This window comes from Fusarium oxysporum, chromosome 2 (genome assembly GCF_000149955.1).
Source record: "Fusarium oxysporum f. sp. lycopersici 4287 chromosome 2, whole genome shotgun sequence".
NCBI classification, from domain to species: domain Eukaryota; kingdom Fungi; phylum Ascomycota; class Sordariomycetes; order Hypocreales; family Nectriaceae; genus Fusarium; species Fusarium oxysporum.
The window spans coordinates 2302554-2320039 of NC_030987.1; the positions used below are offsets into that span (position 1 = coordinate 2302554).

The 17486-nt window shown below is 50.3% G+C and overlaps 6 protein-coding genes across 11 annotated transcripts; 3 read left to right on the forward strand and 3 right to left on the reverse strand.

Moving 5' to 3' along the window:
• Nucleotides 1-74: 74 nt before the first annotated feature.
• Nucleotides 75-3540, reverse strand: FOXG_06346 (uncharacterized protein). 2 transcript variants are annotated; one of them, XM_018384973.1, is made up of 3 exons: nt 3020-3540; nt 2200-2969; nt 75-2123 (listed from the first exon to the last, which is right to left on the reverse strand). In XM_018384973.1, exons 1-2 carry the CDS (start codon nt 3309-3311, stop codon nt 2374-2376), a joined length of 888 nt encoding a protein of 295 aa, XP_018242149.1. In that variant the 5' UTR covers nt 3312-3540; the 3' UTR covers nt 75-2123; nt 2200-2373. The 2 variants fall into 2 exon arrangements, with proteins under 2 accessions (XP_018242149.1, XP_018242148.1); XM_018384972.1 differs by having other exon boundaries at nt 75-2969.
• FOXG_06345 (uncharacterized protein) lies at nt 269-2267 on the forward strand. Its single transcript, XM_018384971.1, has 2 exons — nt 269-328; nt 469-2267. The coding sequence occupies exon 2, from the start codon at nt 607-609 to the stop codon at nt 2029-2031; it is 1425 nt and encodes a 474-aa protein (XP_018242150.1). The 5' UTR covers nt 269-328; nt 469-606; the 3' UTR covers nt 2032-2267.
• A 569-nt stretch (nt 3541-4109) lies between the features above and the next one.
• On the forward strand, nt 4110-9806 carry FOXG_06347 (peroxisomal hydratase-dehydrogenase-epimerase). Its single transcript, XM_018384974.1, has 5 exons — nt 4110-4489; nt 4561-4987; nt 5036-5832; nt 5881-6905; nt 6954-9806. Exons 1-5 carry the CDS (start codon nt 4331-4333, stop codon nt 7243-7245), a joined length of 2700 nt encoding a protein of 899 aa, XP_018242151.1. The 5' UTR covers nt 4110-4330; the 3' UTR covers nt 7246-9806.
• Nucleotides 7271-9920, reverse strand: FOXG_06348 (uncharacterized protein). 2 transcript variants are annotated; one of them, XM_018384976.1, is made up of 2 exons: nt 8250-9812; nt 7292-8186 (listed from the first exon to the last, which is right to left on the reverse strand). In XM_018384976.1, the coding sequence occupies exons 1-2, from the start codon at nt 9509-9511 to the stop codon at nt 7541-7543; spliced, it is 1908 nt and encodes a 635-aa protein (XP_018242153.1). In that variant the 5' UTR covers nt 9512-9812; the 3' UTR covers nt 7292-7540. The 2 variants fall into 2 exon arrangements, with proteins under 2 accessions (XP_018242152.1, XP_018242153.1); XM_018384975.1 differs by having other exon boundaries at nt 7271-9920.
• A 4104-nt stretch (nt 9921-14024) lies between these two features.
• On the forward strand, nt 14025-17325 carry FOXG_06349 (uncharacterized protein). Its single transcript, XM_018384977.1, has 2 exons — nt 14025-14565; nt 14687-17325. The coding sequence occupies exons 1-2, from the start codon at nt 14370-14372 to the stop codon at nt 15448-15450; spliced, it is 960 nt and encodes a 319-aa protein (XP_018242154.1). The 5' UTR covers nt 14025-14369; the 3' UTR covers nt 15451-17325.
• Nucleotides 15968-17424, reverse strand: FOXG_06350 (pyridoxamine 5'-phosphate oxidase). 4 transcript variants are annotated; one of them, XM_018384981.1, is made up of 3 exons: nt 17262-17424; nt 17060-17115; nt 15968-16967 (listed from the first exon to the last, which is right to left on the reverse strand). In XM_018384981.1, the coding sequence occupies exons 2-3, from the start codon at nt 17094-17096 to the stop codon at nt 16273-16275; spliced, it is 732 nt and encodes a 243-aa protein (XP_018242158.1). In that variant the 5' UTR covers nt 17097-17115; nt 17262-17424; the 3' UTR covers nt 15968-16272. The 4 variants fall into 4 exon arrangements, with proteins under 4 accessions (XP_018242158.1, XP_018242155.1, XP_018242157.1 ...); XM_018384978.1 differs by having other exon boundaries at nt 17060-17121; nt 17203-17424; XM_018384979.1 differs by having other exon boundaries at nt 16091-16967; nt 17203-17408.
• Nucleotides 17425-17486: the final 62 nt, after the last annotated feature.

Genomic DNA, 17486 nt, shown 5'->3' on the forward strand with positions numbered 1-17486 from the left:
TGTCAAAACCATCACACAATGACCTCAAGGGTTAACCTGACATAGAGAATCGATTGTCTTGATATGTGGTTAGCGCGAGGTCGTTGAGCATCAAGGTGAGGCTCATTCATGTAAGTGAAGTTATGGGATCTTAGATGCAAGGATAAGGTGACCAGGAAGTTGATCTCCACTGCAAGCTTCCCCGCCAACGTCACCTGACGTCGCGACTGTCTAGGCGCTTTGCGCTTTCTCTGGGCGCGCCCCTGCCTGTCGTTTCTTTGGGCGTGTATGAACTGAAACCGCGACTCCCAATTTGATATGCTTTCCTTATCTTTAACACAACACTCAGGTTCGTACAACTCACAACTCACAACTCACAACCTGCAACGAACGATACCCTTTTAGTTATTGGGGATTCCAGCATGGTGCAAGAACTTCAGATTTGCTTTCATCCGCATTCAATTCACTTGTTTTAATCAAAGGGCACAGTCCATCGCCAGCGTCAATAAATTCGACGTACACAAGTCTATAACCACACGAAACCTTGAAGACTTTCAGTTACTGGCGCGCGCCGACAACGCTCCAGGCCTTTCGGGATATCTTCTATTCGAACGAAGCAACATCACGATGCCCCCCAGTCTGAAGGACAAAGGCGGTCGGCTTCTGGCTTTCGCCAATGGTGGCCCGCGAACGAACGAAGCTCAATCTGGGGTGGATGTTAAGCCCACGAAGTCAGAACCACCACAAAATGTTCCCACAGCTCCTATACCTCGTCCTACTAGCTATCCTCGGGAGATCATGGGGCTCGGTGGTAGAAACACCGCGCCCCCAAAACAAAACTATTCTTTCAGTCAACCACCACCGCATCATTCACCAGTGCGCTCGACAATATCTTCTCCAGATGGCCGGATTAAAGCAGACTCAAGTGATCGCCGGGTCGACATCTTCTCTGGTTCGCAACTTGACGAAAATTTCATGGAGTCTGGTCTTACGACTCCACACAACGAGCCATCCGATCCCGTTAAGCTTGGGCCGGAGTTGACTCGCGATCTTAAGAAGACCATTCCGTCACACCGCCTCCCTGACCGCAATCGATTTCATCGACCTCCGCCGACAAGTGACTTGTTCACTGTTGGTGATGATCTTCGTATGAACGTGGTCAGTAGGTCACAGCAACACAATGCTGATCATATGGGCGATGGTTTCCAGGATGATGTAAATGTGAGGCATGGAAAGCTCAATGGCCACCTCGGACATGGTCGAACTCGACCGGACTCCCCGGCACGACAGGACTCCAAAATCCCCATGCGTGAAGTGAGGATTCGAAAGTCACATTCCGGCCGATCAGAGGCCTACGACACGAACCAAGCAAGGAATATATCACCCAGGCGCCCTGAAACGCAACGGCAAACGCAATGGCAAACGCACTACAAAAATGAGAGCTCTCGGCAGCCGACTGTCCACCATTTGGATGATGAAGATGCTGAGTCTGCATCTCAGGAAGAAGAACATACAACGCCCAGGCCCAAGCCTGCCAAGCCCGTAGTTCAAAGAACTCTCTTGGAGAGCTCAATGCCAGCTACGACAAACATCATGTCAAACACTAGTCGCCTCGACAGAAAGCGACGTCGTCCAAGCCCTGAGTACGACGATGTGGCTCTTAACTCTATGACATTTGCCTCCCTTCGACAGCAGCCTTTCGACTTTGACCCTTCTAAAGATGGGCAAAAGGGCACTGGAGTCAATGCTGACAATTTGGAAGACAAACTTGAGCATTTTCGTCAGCTGGGTGAAAAGGAACAGCATGACCTGTTTTCCAATATGTCGATGGAAAATTGGGAAACCTCGGGAGAATGGTTTGTCCATGAGTTCAGCGCACTCATGCAAAAGCTGCTGGATTCGAGAAGACAGAAGCGCAAAATCATTCAGGAGTTCGAGCAAGAAGCAGCCAATCGTGAAGAAGCTGTCCGTCTCAAGACACAGGCCATTGACCGAAAGCTCTCTAAGATGAAGCAGGACGGCCAGCGAGTGGTGGAGGATAAAACTGCCTAGATTATGCGTGGCGTATGGACAGAGTCGTTGGTTTTTCATTTTTCGGGAAATGAGTTTACGACCGATATGATTGCATTATGCTGGAGTTGAGTCTGATTTACTCGATATCAGAGCGTGAGATATCTGTGAGGTTTGCGAGGCACCTAGAGCAGAAATGAGCTCACTTACAAGGGAGTTGTTTATAGATTCGCTACGATGGTCACATCTTTGATGAAGTAATATATAATTTCGCTGAAAACGGTTCAGGGCCGTGAATGGTTCATTAGTCTGTCGTGAAGGTTTGTTGTGTTTGGTTTGTTCGGTTGTGAGTGGAGGTGAGATGAGTTGCCGTGTGCCCCCTTTTTATACTCGTCGGACATGTTTTACTTTTCTGTCGCGGCCTACCACCATCCTCAATTGTCGGCCCGGTCGGTTGGCGAGAACTCCTTTTCTCATCCTATCAGTATAGAGCTCATAAGCAGGATAGTAACCGTCAACGAATTTGACCACTTCCACGGAGGTCATCCCCGCTTCTGGGTCACCCCTTTCCTCACGTAAGTGATCTTCTTGCTCTAATCGCCAACCGTAGACGTAGCCAAGATCTTCTGCGTCGATTTGAATGAAGGCGTCGAAGGAATCTGTGACGGAGTCATACTCGGAGAGCTTCTCATTCACGAATAGAAGATCCTCGAGTTTGTGTTGTTTGAGAGTTCGGTTGGGCATGTTAAGTCTCGCCTCAACATCCTCACGGGTCAGAGGGCGGAAGCCTACACACCATCCCTCGAGAATGATAGCCTGGATCTTTTCCTGGCCTGGCTGATTCACAGGAAGCCATTCGGACTCTGGGAGGCGGTCACCTTTACCACCTTTGATGGCCTTGTCGTATTTTGGCAGCTTCGTAGGCTCTCCTCTTAGTAATGCCTCAAAGAAGGCTTTGAGAAGAGGCAAGTCGTGAGTTCCTGTGCTTATTAGAACTCGCCTACTTATCAAACAGTGCGATACTACTCACCAGGCTCCCCACGATGCTGAACAAGGGCATTGTCAGGGTGGGCTTCAGCGAGGGCAACCTGATCCTGGCGAGTGAGATAGAACTCATCTATGCTACAGACAAGGGTGGGCACATGCTGGCTCTCAAGAGCCTTGCTCAGTGCCTTGACAAGGGTAGACTTGCCGGCGCCCTGAATACCGTTGAGGCCGATGACGAAGGGGCGGTCGGGAGACTCTTCGCGGTGGAGTTTGAGCTGAGAGAGAATGAAGGGGAGGCAAATCTCAGTTTTGTCGTCGATGAAGTGGGGAGCCATGATTTAATCAAGATATGGATAAGCTACTGCGCATGTACAGGGCATGGGAGTGAGAACGATAGTACGGTATGGGTATTGATAGCGCAGCCATAGGATGATTGAGTGTCGGGTGTCACTGTCAGTCAATTGCTTTCTTTTTTTCGTCGGGCAATTCAAGCCCGAGGAGACACGAGACACTAGAGGCACACACAACACAATGACTGACCTTTTCGGTTTGATCAAATCAGCATCAGGCTTGTGGCCCGGTCTGGGCTTGGTTGATTTTGCGGGGAGGGAATAGAGGGAATTTGTGGGGATATGTCCGTAGCCGGAGCCGGGATTGGAGGTCGGCAACAGAATTATAAGAGGATGCCACTGAAGGGAAAGCGCAACAAGACAATTAACGGCAAATTATGATTCAATTCAAATTTGAGTAATCTTCGTGAGCTTCCTATTTCTGAATAATGAAGAAGGAGAGAAACCAGACATTGTGTGTCGCTCTAAGTGAATAAACTGCTATTATCACATCTAACTACTCCCGAGTAATCCACATGTAAGACTCGAGACGTCACTCGACAATACAATCTGACAAGACGTTTAGGTGCTACCCCAGATATTAATATACTATTCTCTTACACTGATTCAGTAAAGGCATGTGACATTGACTACTATAGGGTATTTCCTCCGCATGACCTCATCTGCCGTATCTCAGCTTTACATGTGAAGCCAGTCCCTTGCCAGACTCGGCCTAGCGTATTCCCCGCAACCAGTCCCCTCGGTACCCCATAGAAGCCGAGGCTTCCCCTTCACAAGGTTCCTTGGTATCCCCGAGACGGTTTGAGTTGCAAGCCGGCCCAAGCTTGTTAAGAGCTGCTCGTTGCGCTCCCCGATTAAATTCGCTTTACAATTCTTCATCCTCAACCTCATCCTCACCCTCTCACCCTCTGTCTTTTTTCCATCATCTTGAGCGTGTCATATTATACCCCCTTACATATTCGAATAACACACCACACACACACACACACACACACACACACACCATGGCGGACCAGTTGAGATATGACGGCCAAGTTGTTGTCGTCACCGGTGCTGGCGGTGGCCTCGGAAAGGCATATGCTACTTTCTTCGGCTCCCGTGGCGCCAGCGTCGTCGTTAACGATCTTGGTGTTACTTCCAAGGGTGAGGGCAACTCATCAAAGGTTCGTTGACCAGCAAGAGCAAACAGCTTCCCCAGGCGCAAAGCGCATAAAGCTAACCCCAATCGCGACAGGCCGCCGATGTTGTCGTCAACGAGATCAAGGCCGCTGGCGGCAAGGCTGTTGCCAACTACGATTCAGTAGAGAACGGCGAGCGCATCATCGAGACCGCCATCAGCGCCTTCGGCCGAATCGATATCCTCATCAACAACGCTGGTATCCTACGCGATATTAGCTTCAAGAACATGAAGGATGAGGATTGGGATCTGATCTACAAGGTACACATCAAGGGCTCATACAAGTGCGCCCGTGCTGCTTGGCCTCATTTCCGCAAGCAAAAATACGGCCGTGTTATCAACACCGCCTCGGCTGCTGGCCTCTTTGGCAACTTCGGCCAGACCAACTATTCCGCAGCCAAGCTCGCCATGGTCGGCTTCACAGAGACTCTCGCCAAGGAGGGTATCAAGTATGGCATCCTCGCCAATGTCATTGCCCCTGTTGGTATGTTACAATCGCGCCTCATGAGCTTCATACACTAATCCAAAATAGCTGCTAGCCGAATGACCGAGACCATCATGCCTCCTGATGTGCTCGCCAACCTTAAGCCTGAATGGGTTGTGCCTCTCGTTGCCGTTTTGGTCCACAAGAACAACACAGAGGAGACTGGTGGTATCTTTGAGGTTGGCGGCGGCCACGTGGCCAAGCTCCGATGGGAGCGATCCAGCGGTCTCCTCCTCAAGGCTGACGACTCATATACCCCAGGTGCCATTATTAAGAACTGGAACAAGGTTGTTGACTACTCCAACCCTCAGTACCCTACGGGACCCAACGATTTCCTCACATTGCTCGAGGAGTCTATGAAGATGGGACCTTCAGAGCAGGGCGAGAAGCTCGACTTCACTGGCCGTGTCGCTCTCGTCACTGGCGGTGGTGCTGGTATTGGTCGTGTCTACGCTCTGGCCTTTGCCAAGCACGGTGCTTCAGTTGTGGTCAACGATCTTGCTGATCCCGAGCCTGTGGTTGCTGAGATCAAGAAGCTCGGTGGCAAGGCCGTTGGTGTCAAGGCCTCAGCTGAGGATGGTGAGAAGGTTGTCAAGGCTGCCATTGACGCATTTGGCCGTATTGATATCGTCATCAACAATGCCGGCATCCTCCGCGACAAGGCTTTCTCCAACATGAACGACGAGCTCTGGGACCCTGTCCTGAACGTGCATCTCCGAGGTACCTATAAGGTCACCAAGGCTGCTTGGCCTTACTTCCTCAAGCAGAAGTACGGACGTGTCCTGAACACTACTTCAACCAGTGGTATCTATGGAAACTTTGGTCAGGCCAACTACGCTGCTGCTGTAAGTTCTCAATATGCCGCTCATGATGATAATTGCTAACGGCTATAGAAATGTGGTATCCTTGGTTTCTCTCGAGCTCTTGCTCTTGAAGGTCAGAAGTACGGCATCTACGTTAACACTATCGCCCCCAATGCCGGTACTGCTATGACTGCCACCATCATGCCCGAGGAGATGGTCCAGGCTTTCAAGCCTGACTACATTGCTCCCCTTGTCCTCGCTCTCTGCAGCGACAAGTGCCCCACCCCTACTGGTGGTTTGTACGAGGTTGGCAGCGGCTGGTGCGGTCAGACTCGATGGCAACGAACCGGTGGACATGGCTTCCCCGTTGATGTCACCCTCACCCCTGAGGAGGTCCTCAAGAACTGGAAGGACATCGTCACCTTTGACGGCCGTGCCGACCACCCCTCCAAGTCACAGGACTCGATCGGCAAGATCATGGCCAACTTGGAGAACCGCTCTAAGCCTAAGGAGTCATCTGGCGAGACCAACTACCTCAAGGTTATCGAGGAGACTCTCAAGAAGGAGGGCAAGCCTACTGAGTATAAGTACGAGGAGCGCGATGTCATCCTCTATAACCTTGGTGTTGGTGCCAAGCGCACTGATCTCAAGTACGTCTTCGAGGGCTCAGATGACTTCCAGGTCCTTCCCACCTTTGGTGTCATCCCCCCTTTCAACGCGGAAATGCCATTCGAGTTTGACAACATTGTGCCCAACTTCTCTCCTATGATGCTTCTCCACGGTGAGCAATATCTCGAGATCCGCAAGTTCCCCATCCCCACCAATGCTCGCCTTGTTACCCGAGGTCGTCTCCTCGAGGTCATCGACAAGGGTAATGCCTCTATCGCCCGAACCTCCACCACTACCGTCGACGCCAACACTGGCGAGGACGTCTTCTACAACGAGGCCAACGTCTTCCTCCGTGGCGCCGGTGGTTTCGGCGGTCCCAAGCGCGGTGCTGACCGCGGTGCTTCCACTGCTGCCAACAAGCCCCCTGCTCGTGCCCCTGATGTTGTCGTTGAGTCGCCTACCCACGATGACCAGGCTGCCATATACCGCTTGAGCGGTGACTACAAGTAAGTTCTACTACCATCCACAGCTTGAATCATAACTAACATGAGTAGCCCTCTCCATATCGACCCTGCCTTTGCCAAGGTCGGTGGCTTCAAGGCCCCTATTCTCCACGGTCTCTGCTCCTTCGGCATCGCTGGAAAGGCCGTCTACGAGCGCTTCGGCGCCTTCAAGAACATCAAGGTCCGTTTTGCTGGTGTTGTCATTCCTGGCCAGACCCTTGTCACAGAGATGTGGCGAGAAGGCAACAAGATCATCTTCCAGACCAAGGTTAAGGAAACTGGCAAGCCTGCCATCGCCGGAGCGGCTGCTGAGCTCAGAACCGACGGCAAGAGCAAGCTCTAAACAAAATTCAGCACGATCAACGGAGTTTCTGCAATGGGATATGCATGTACTATCATAAAGTTTGTATTGTAGTTGAGTGATGTGATTCTTATCATGTCCTGTTTTGCCCAATCTTATATGCCGAATTCAATACCAATTTCTTAAATTTCTAAACCAAAAGACGCCCCGTGCCCATCCTGATGTTTATATTTGTGGAGGTCGTTAAGCCTGCGCCTGAATTCACAATGAGGCTTAATTGAACCGTCTTGTTGTACGCCGTTACTCGAAAAGAGAAAGAGAAAAAATGACCATATCCCTAAACAAAAAGCGTTTCTACGACCAGATCCAACACTTCGGAAAGAGCGGGAATTCGGCCGCTGAAGAGAACACGCTCAACACTTACGTCCATCCTATTCGCCGCAACGCCCGTTTCAAGGAACGCACGCTCAGTGCCTGATAATTCTCGGTTCTCCATGTCTTTCCACTTGCGCTCAGCCTCTTCGCGCGCGGCTTGCAAAACCTGTTCTGTATCCTCAGATTCCCAGAGATTGCACCTGTCACACTCCTTGCAGGGTGTGGCATCACCTTCTGGGCGAAAATGATCACAAAAGTGGCGATATCCTTCATCAGTGAGGTCAGCGCGACAGACATAGCACATCTTGTAGCCGCAGGGACACGTGAGTTTATTGCAACCTGCATTCTTGACGAAAGATGTGTTGCAGCGGGGACAGACGCGCTTTATAGCCATGCTCATGGCCTGCTCGACCTGTGTGCGTAGGGCGACGAGGGAGGATTCGTTGCATACGTGGATATCCTTCCAAGACTTGTGGCATGAGAGGCACGACATGCGGCCGCAGCTGGGGCTTTGGCAGGTAAATTTGGTACCGCGACGACGACGACGGTGACGGTTGAGGGCTTTGGACCACTCCACTGATATGTAGTCGCCAAAGGACTGCTGTGTGCTGAGAAGGAGACAAATGAATGAGGAAATGAGGACGAACGGGAAGACGAACGGGAAGACGAACGGGAGGGTGCCGATACAGAGAACGAGGAAAAAGAGGTTGTAGATGCTATCCGACTTGATACGAAGAGCAGATTCGTGCGCTGGCGTGTATATGTCGTCTATCTCGGCATAGTCACAGAAGGGACACCGCACTAGAGGGAGGTTAGATGCCAGAAATGAGCTAGACATAACGTCAAGGTCAAAGGAATGTATTTGGAAGATGGTATGACTCCCCCATTTTTGTTCCTCCATGGCACGGCGGATATGATCTGGCGGGATATGTCCAGGACATCCATCGCCGTCTGAAGAGAGGCACTTGAGCGTTCCCGTTTCGGGGCTGATGCTACTTTGCCAACCTTGCCCAAAGACTGCTTCTTTAATGGAGTGCTGTACACATCGGTAGCAGACGAGATGGCCCTCGCGGTTGCAGTGGGTAAACTCCTCAAAGGCTGCTGATATGAAGCAGCAGACACACTCGTGCGTTGCATCTGCCTTTTCGGCCTCCTCGTTGTTGAGTATGACTGCAAGCCCCCTGTCTCTATCCTCTCTGTCTCTTCTGTCCTTTTCTTTCAACGGCGCCACCAAAGTATCATACAGTTCGCGGTCCAATTCCGCGCTGCCTGTGGCTCGAATAGTGGGAGTAATGGAGCCCTGACCGGTTGAGCGCCACGATACCAGCGGGTGATTCTCTGCCTCGCCCGTAGCGACAGGCTTCCTTCTGAAAAACAGCGATGATATTGTGAAACGCCATGATTTGGAGGATAAAGTGACGAGGGTCTGGCGGGCTTCGAGGTAGGAATAGTTGGACTCGGCAAGAACGGCGTTTATGGTAGACCGCGACAAGCCTTTAAACTCATGCCATGCCAGATTTTGTACGGCTCTTTTGTACTCCTTGCTCTTGAACACCTCTGTTTTAGGTATCGCATCCGGTTGAGCGGTCTCTTTGTCCGGAACTCTCCACCGACCCTTGACCCACGTCACTCTATTCTTGAGCAGTGCATCGGCCACAAGAGCGAGCCTTGACTCGCCGTCGAAATTCGACAACAGCTCGCGAAACACTTCGATCTGGATATCGGGAAACACAGCGGCCAGAGCCTCGAGGCTGTTGTTGAGTTCGCGCAGGTCAGGTCTCTCGGGTGGCGGACATGGTAGTTGGGCTTCGTCGTAGATGTACTCGGGCTGAACAAGGTTGGAGTCGCTCGACTTGGACCGGACAGAGGGTGTTCTGGTTCTATCGGTGGAGGTGGAGGTGGACGTGGAGGTGAGCAGCCCGGGGAAACCCATCGTGGCTGCTCATTCTGGTGCGTGTGCGCGTGAGGTTTGCTGATGGAAGTGATAAATGGCGGTGGTAATGGTTGACGGAGGATTAGGTAAGGTGTTTTGAGGCGTTGAGCTGAGGAATGAGGCTTGCGGTAGTTGGTTGGGGTGCAGAGCTGCATATTTTTCACCCAGAAAAATCAATGGGAACAGTTAGAGTTATTGAAATGCAACATGTCATCCATTCAGCTGTTCCATATCGTGAATGTCTAGAGGTGGCTAAGTTTCCATAGTTGAAGGCGGTAAGTTGCGACAGAGTTTGTGGCACGACTGCTGAAACAACACAGGCTCGAATGAGTAACCGCCATTTATCGACCTTACTATGGCTGCGGAGTTATTCCAGGTTTCAAAGACTTGAATTTCATTAGATGTGAATATGTTGCTTCGTTCAAGAGGAATCAGAGTATTGTTTCTGACTCATTGCTTACACCAGTCCTTGAGTTGTTTATACTGAAAGTGTGGAGTGGTCGCTTTAATTGTAGCAGTATAATCAGAAAACCCAGCGTCATCAACGAGAACAAGCATGCATGATTATCTATTTGCCCTGCATCAGATACACTTGGCAGATTGTGCCATACTCTGCACAAGGAATATTCATCACTGACTACCTATACTTCGACTGGAAAGCTTCTACCGGTCTCGTATCTTCATACCTTAGAACTGCTGCTTATCAACATCAGATGCTGTCCCAGGGGCATAGCAAGGCCTTCGCCATTTCCCCCATCTCGGATATCAAATCCTTATATTCGGTAAGCGTTGTGCTTGAGGAAAGCTGCTGCTCCCCTCTCGCCCAGACCCCCGCGAACCATGCACTAGTTATATTAGAGCTTCTTTATTAACATTATCGAACAATTTAACTCGGTCACGGCAAAAGAAGGAGAGAGAAAAGACGCCCGAAATTTATTCATGCTGATGCTGGTACAGTATATGCTAGTAGACAGACCAGCCAAAACTCGATCTCCTGTATTGGTTGAACAGGAGTCTACAAGCTTATTTGAGAACACAAACCAGGCACGCATGTAGAGTGCCCCCATAGACTAGACAGCTCAGAAAGGCAGGAGAAATACGGATATGCTATGTCCGCAAATCGTCCAAGTGATCCGCCGTTGACGCACCCCACGCTTTGGTTGGTAACATTGATGGAGATGATCACCACACCAGATCGACAACCCCGCAATGTTAACTCATCTCGAAACTACCAAGACGACGAGAATCAGGTTCACCTCCGTTATCAGATTCAGAAGGGGCTTACGCAAGAGTATCATGGCAATGGGCGGTCAGATAAGATAGCTCGTGTGTCAAGCCCAGAAACTGACTCGTCAAACCAGTTTAATTGCTGCGTAAAAGCTGCCACAGTATCACTGAGTGATATGCAGGTGGCAGCGTGGGCGGCCATCATCATCATCTCGAAACCGCCAACTCAAAATTAAGATTGCAGAATGCCTGTTTCACGTCACTCTGCTGCACAATAAGCACCGTCCGTCTGCGCAGTCATCCATCATATCTGCAGCAGTGCAGCCCTTCCAACGCCCCCTCTTCAATCTTCAGTATGCACCATACGACATGCTCGATGCAGGCACGGGGGGTTTGTGACCAAAGTCCCATCATGAAGTCAATGACCGGCCCGAGGCTTCGCAAGCGGTGAGATGAAGTTGACAACATCAAAGGTTAGCGCGCCGCCAGGGCTTTTAGACCTTGTGCGGCTAATAATCTATCATTTCGCGCTTAGAAGGTTGAATGAGTCTAACAATGAGTTTAGAATAAGTCCGTTGATTTGATAGCTTGGCTGACGTGAAGCCTTGTGTTCTGATATAATTAAGCAATCACATGCTGAAAGCAATGGCAACTGACTTTGGAGGAGTCAAGGAGCAACACAACATCTTCCAAATATCTCTAAATGAGACTGAACTGACAACAAGGCTATAGATCTTTGTCAGGTCCGCAGCCAGTCGTTCCTTGCAAATGCAGGCATTGCAGGTCCATTTCTCGCTGAGGATCTCGCTCCTTGTCAGCCGCTAGTTCTGTATTACCTACATCAAGCCCGCTAGACCACTTGTCAGGGACTCAAGCCTCTTGGACATCAAAGCTTCCACCCGAAATAGTCTCAGCGGTACGTGTATTACAGCGTTGAGATTGTGCGAGACTACGACTACGTATGTACACGGAGTCCTAACGGCAGCGCCAAGTCCGAGCCCTGACATGGGTTTTCAGGGATGACGACGATCTTGTCCCGTCATTGTTGGCTACGCTCAAACAAGCGAAGTAAGTAAGAAAAAGGGGTCTCTCGGCGATGGGCTCGGCACAAGCCAACAGTCGGCCAGCTCCACTCCCTGGAGGAGGAAGCACGCGACTTTGTGCAGGATAAAGCCCGTCGTGCATAAACTGCTGTGGAGGAAAAAGCAGATTCCCCATCATGACATGATGATGTGAGCTTTGCATTGGCTCCAAAAAGTTGGCATGTGCTATGAAGTGAAGTGCATTAATGCTAGTATGCGCATACATGGGATGCTTGGTGTTACATTGAACAGCTAGTGGACAAAGCCAATCGACTGATGATCACTGATCCGAGAAGACAAAAAAAAAACCGTTCGCTCGTGGCGTCTGTCTCGGACGAATGATGTTGTTGAAGCGACAATAAACCGAGGGTATATTTTTGGCTCCCAGATCTGCTATGGGGCACTGCCGCAGCTAATGATATTACGAATATCGGAGCTGAAATGTTTTGGCTTGCAAGTACAGTTCAACCAACAGGCTGGATCAGGACCACCAGAGAGGCTCAGGAGCCGGCCTGAGAACTGCCCCCGTGAGGATACAGTACCCAAGATGAAGGCCCGGCCTTTTGGCTTGTGTCTCACATCACACGGTGCCTCACGGTTGGGCGCTTGCATGTGCATCCGGAGGTGCTCATGAGACCTTGATTCCGAGGCACTATTCACGAGTTTAACTGGAGGGTGTGATGGTCTTGACGATCTTTGTTGTTGCAGAGGTCTTTATTTCCCTCATGACGGGTTTGATTGCTTGATGAAGCACTTGGCAGCGTTGCTCATCTCCAGGGAAGCGGCGTTTTCAGAGCGTGGTTTCGTCATTCATTATCTTCGACTGGGAGATCGATCAAGGACGATACGCACTGTTGACGTATGAAGTGTTTCTCTTGACTAGTCAGGCACCGAAACCCGAGCATCGATGCCTATAGCGCCGCAGTTGTGCGTTTTATTAAAGGTTGATCACCTTATTGCTCCAGATAATCGCCTGTGCGGTCGATTTACTGTAGATCCCGCATTGCACCATTTCCCTGATTTGGTTGTCGGCCACGCGACAAGGACTCTGTCTGCTTGCTGAGCATTACAGTATTCTTGTGGAGTATCAAGTGCCGCTGGGCGTCATCAGAGGTTGCCCAAGTCAGCGCGGTCAGCCACCTCATCTTGGACAGAGCACAGCATCCACGGCAGTCAGGCTGAACCAACGATCCGTCATCTGTGACAGCTTGCTGTGGCTTTCAGCTGAGGTGGATTACCTTGCATTTCATAAGCAGCCAAAGTTCTATTCAGGGGGGGCTGTGAGGACGGAAACGCCTTGGCTGAGTATAATTTCTCACCGTAAGCTTTGGGACATTGATCAGTTCGAAGTCTAGATCCGCTATTTGAGTATTATTATTCAACTTGGGCAAATGTTGTTTATCTATTGCAGGAGGATAGCTCAGTGTTGCAGCCGCATCCATGTCCACTGCTGCTGTTGCATCGTTCACGTCGCCGCCACTATTTCCATGCTCCACTTTCCTTCACCCTGGCCCTGCAACAATTCGTAGGACTTCGATCCCAAGTGATGAAAAGGCTTGGGTAAATTATCGTAAAGTTAGGGGGGCTCTTAGGTGGGTTTATTTTGGCGCCCTCTGTCGAAGAAACTTTTATGTCCCAAAAATATACGTCAATACGATGTACAACAGATACGGCCGGCCCCGAAAAAGATGAACCAAGCCAAGAAAAAACACTGGACATCAAATCACAGAAAACGAGGGATCTACGGACATCAGTTGTGTAACACGTCTATCACACGGTGCCTGATTTTGGAGTTACCTAGAAAAACGCCACAGCCCGTATCTTGTCAGCCGCTTCACGATGAAGCTCAAGCTCAAGCTCAGAGCAATGGGAGCAAAGCAAGGCCAACTCTCTTAAGGCCTTGGGTCTCTGGTCTCAGTCACTGCCAGGGACAAAGCAGCACCAGGACAGGGTCCGGTGCTTGTCTGCAAGAATAAAGCCGTACAGTAACTTAGCCAAGCTTAGCTCAGGTGCCTAGGTTCCCCCTGGGCCACCCCCTGTCCTGGCGCTGGACATCCACCACACCTAACCAGCCGCCTCCTCCACCGCTACAACTGGAGAGTGAATGTACTGGCTTTGGGCGGGATCCTGGTTTAGCAGACTGCTCAGCCTTACTTAGTCGCGGTGAACGGGTCCCCTTTCCCTTGTCTTGGGCCTTGGTTAATATTTACTGGAGGTACTCCATGCTGTATGTATTTGGCTCAGCTTGGGATATATAACTTTGGTCCTCCCCCCCTCCCATCGACTGTTCTCTTCCTGCATTACCTACTGGTGCATCTTGAACTCTGTCTGCAGGCGTGGCTGTTCGTGTGCGTGCTCGCGTGATTACCACCCTCTTATATATTTAAGAGTATTTCGTAGACGGGCGGACTTGTTGGTTCGTCTTCCCACGCTCGCATTACACCTACGTATACACGTACACGCCAAATCATGAGAGGAGGCCTTTGGAACTGCTTAGAACTGAGGATTGGACGATCAAACATTGCATCTTGCTGCCCATAAACGAAACGATGAACCGAGATATGAAGCTGGATGTTGAATCCGTCATGGCCGACCAAGACAAGAACAGCCGCTATGAGGGCTACTTCGCCTATCGACCACTATCCAACCTACCTACACCGCCCCCAAGCTCTCGCAACTCATCCGCGGCTCAATCACCACGAACTACACTTGACGATGGAGAGCCATTGATGCCTCGATTTCGAGGTAAGTGGTAGCACTAGCACGGCTGGCAGAGGATTAAGCACTGTTGATGTGTAACATCACGTTGTTGATCTCCTGTCATGCCACGCAGCCGTACAAAGCTTGTTTTACTAACAGACTATAGGCCCTGCCATCCACCTTGTCAACCTCATCCCGTCATCTGCCTCTCTGGCCACGGCCTCTGTCCCTCTTGTTCAGGCCATCCTGAGCCGCGCCAATCTCCCGATTGAGACCGTTGCTCTCGCAGTATGCATTCTCGATAGCCTCGACTCCCGCTTCGCCCGACGATGGCGCCTCTCGTGCCCCCTGCTGTCCGGCTACTTCTCCTCCACGTCTAAGCGACACACTCTCCCGCCGACGCCCATCATGCCTCAACGACAGCAGTTACACATCGACTCAGTCAACCCCGAGCTCATCATTTTGGCGGCTCTTGTCATTGCGGTCAAGTTCATGGAGGATCCTCAGGAGGCTTCTCAGTACTATTGCAAAGCCTGGGGCCGGGGCATGTGGTCACCCGAGCAGCTCAACACCACCGAACGATGCATCATGGAGAACCTCAACTACCGCATCATGCCCCTTTGCGATGAAGACTGTCTGACGGATGCTATGGTGGATATGCAATATGCCGCTCAGCAGCCCCAATGGGACATCAACGAGCATATGCCCGCGGATAGTGACGACGAGAGCGATGACAGCAACAATCACAATAACTATGTGCCTAGCCACTCCAGATCAAAGACACTCGGCACAGGATCGGCAGTATTGGGGTTGGGCCTTTCTCTAACACCTGTCGATACCCCGACTGCCGAGGCCAGCCACTCGACTACCCCGCAACCGTCAAGGCTCTGCAATGACTACTTCAACCATTTCCAGGCACGAGAGGATTAAAAAGGATAAACGGCGTTCTTTCTTCACTTTGGGCATTACGAGGCGTTACCGTGGATACCGACACATTTAGCGACTTTTTATGGATTGTTTTGACAGCGACTCGACTCGATCCGGCGTGATAGGCATCTTGTTATGTGGTTGTTTTGGGAATCAGACCCCTTTTATAACGCTCCTGATTGGACGACGGGGCGGGAAATAGCATTGTTCTTCATACGGAGGCATTCGGGGTGAATCATTGAGTTCCTATAATCGAGGAACAAGTTTATTGGGATTGATTTGGTTTGTTTTGGTTAGCTGGGTTTGCCTACATGGCATCATAGGTTGAAGCATGGATATGGCATCTGATCTGAAGCTAGGATTACACATACCCCTTTCCGTATATTCTAGTCAATAACTACTTTTAATGTTCTATAAATGGCTCCCGGTCCCATACAAATCACTCCGGCCCTTGGCAAAACAAATCAGGCGATATCATGCCAGCATTTCTCAGGGGGGATCCACCCTGTTGACGTTGATGTCTTATCCAGGGTTCACCGCATGAAAAAACTCATGATGCAGTTTTTGTAAGTCAGTATACTATGCTTGGATACGGCAGTTGATGCCGGCTTGTTGTTTTGATTGTATGTTGAAGATATGTGGTGTTAATTACTGTGTCGAACGAGAGTTGCAGATGAAGAGCTATAATAGAATTCGCTGTATGCTACTCAATCACCCCTTGTCTATGGACTATTATCTTAACGAGGAGCTCATTCATCATTTCGCTTCTATATCTGGCTACATGTTGAGAATGATTGAGCATCTGTAGGACACCAATACATCTCCTCAAGGACTCAGCCTCTTCAATGTCCACTCCTCTTCCTCGCCCTCCCGTTCATAGACGAACCTGTCGTGAAGTCTACTCTCCCTTCCCTGCCAGAACTCGATCCTATCCGGGATAATCCTCAGCCCACCCCAGAACTCAGGAACAGGGATTTTCTCCTGCCCCTCAAACCGCTTCTCGACCTCTTTAACCCATCCTTCCAGCTGCTTGCGGCCATCGTCGTCGTCACCTTGTGGCTCAAGTACTTGACCCTGTCGACTAGCCCATGCACCGATTCTGCTTCCCCGAGCTCGTGTGTCGTAGTACGTCTGACTTTCTTCACGGGAGATCTTCTCCACCCGTCCTTCAACATGGACTTGGCGCTGTAGGGATTCCCAGAAGAACAACATCGCAGCACGGGGGTTGGTCGCTATATCAGCTGCCTTGCGAGACGTGCCCAGGTTAGTGTAGATGACGAAGCCGCGGTTGTCGAGCTCCTTTAGATACACAGTACGAGAGGAGATACGGCCTGAGGGGAGAGATGCTGTTGAGAGAGTGCATGATTCAGGATGATCTACGCCAGAATCATTCTCTTGGGCACGGGAGAACCATGCGTGGAATTGAGGGATAGGTGATGTTGGGTTGAGCTGTGAGCGGACGAGAGTTCCTTTGGTAAACTGCTCGGCTTGACCCGTTGCCTGATGGCCCGCGGGGGCGACTATGAGTTGTTAGTAAACTGTTCCATGAACAAATAGTGTTGTGAAAAAAGGAGTCATGATGGCAAGACTGGCGGGGTAAGGTTGAACATACAGATGAGCTTCGAAGTATCTGCTGAATGAAGCGCCATTTTTGCAGTAGAGAACAACCTAGAGCTGAAGTTAGGTATTAGAAGATGCATTGAAATATATGTATATATATGAGTCTACTGTAGGAAATCATGCGATTTGACTCACTGGACGGACTTTGAGGCATACGATGGAATGGGATGTTCAAGAGGAAAGAAGGTACGTACTGCGCTATCGGCGGGTGGTGGAGTCATGACATCTTCGAAGTGAAGGAAGTTTCTATTTGCTGACTTTATTCCAAGGATAAACATTGAGATTTCAGGAAATGTACCATCATTCATAGCACAACACGACTGTAGATGAACAAACAAACCAGTATCAAGATTTAAGAGTTATAATGTCAAGGACTTCGCTATGGAACTTATGAGTACCTACACTACCAGTCTCATGAT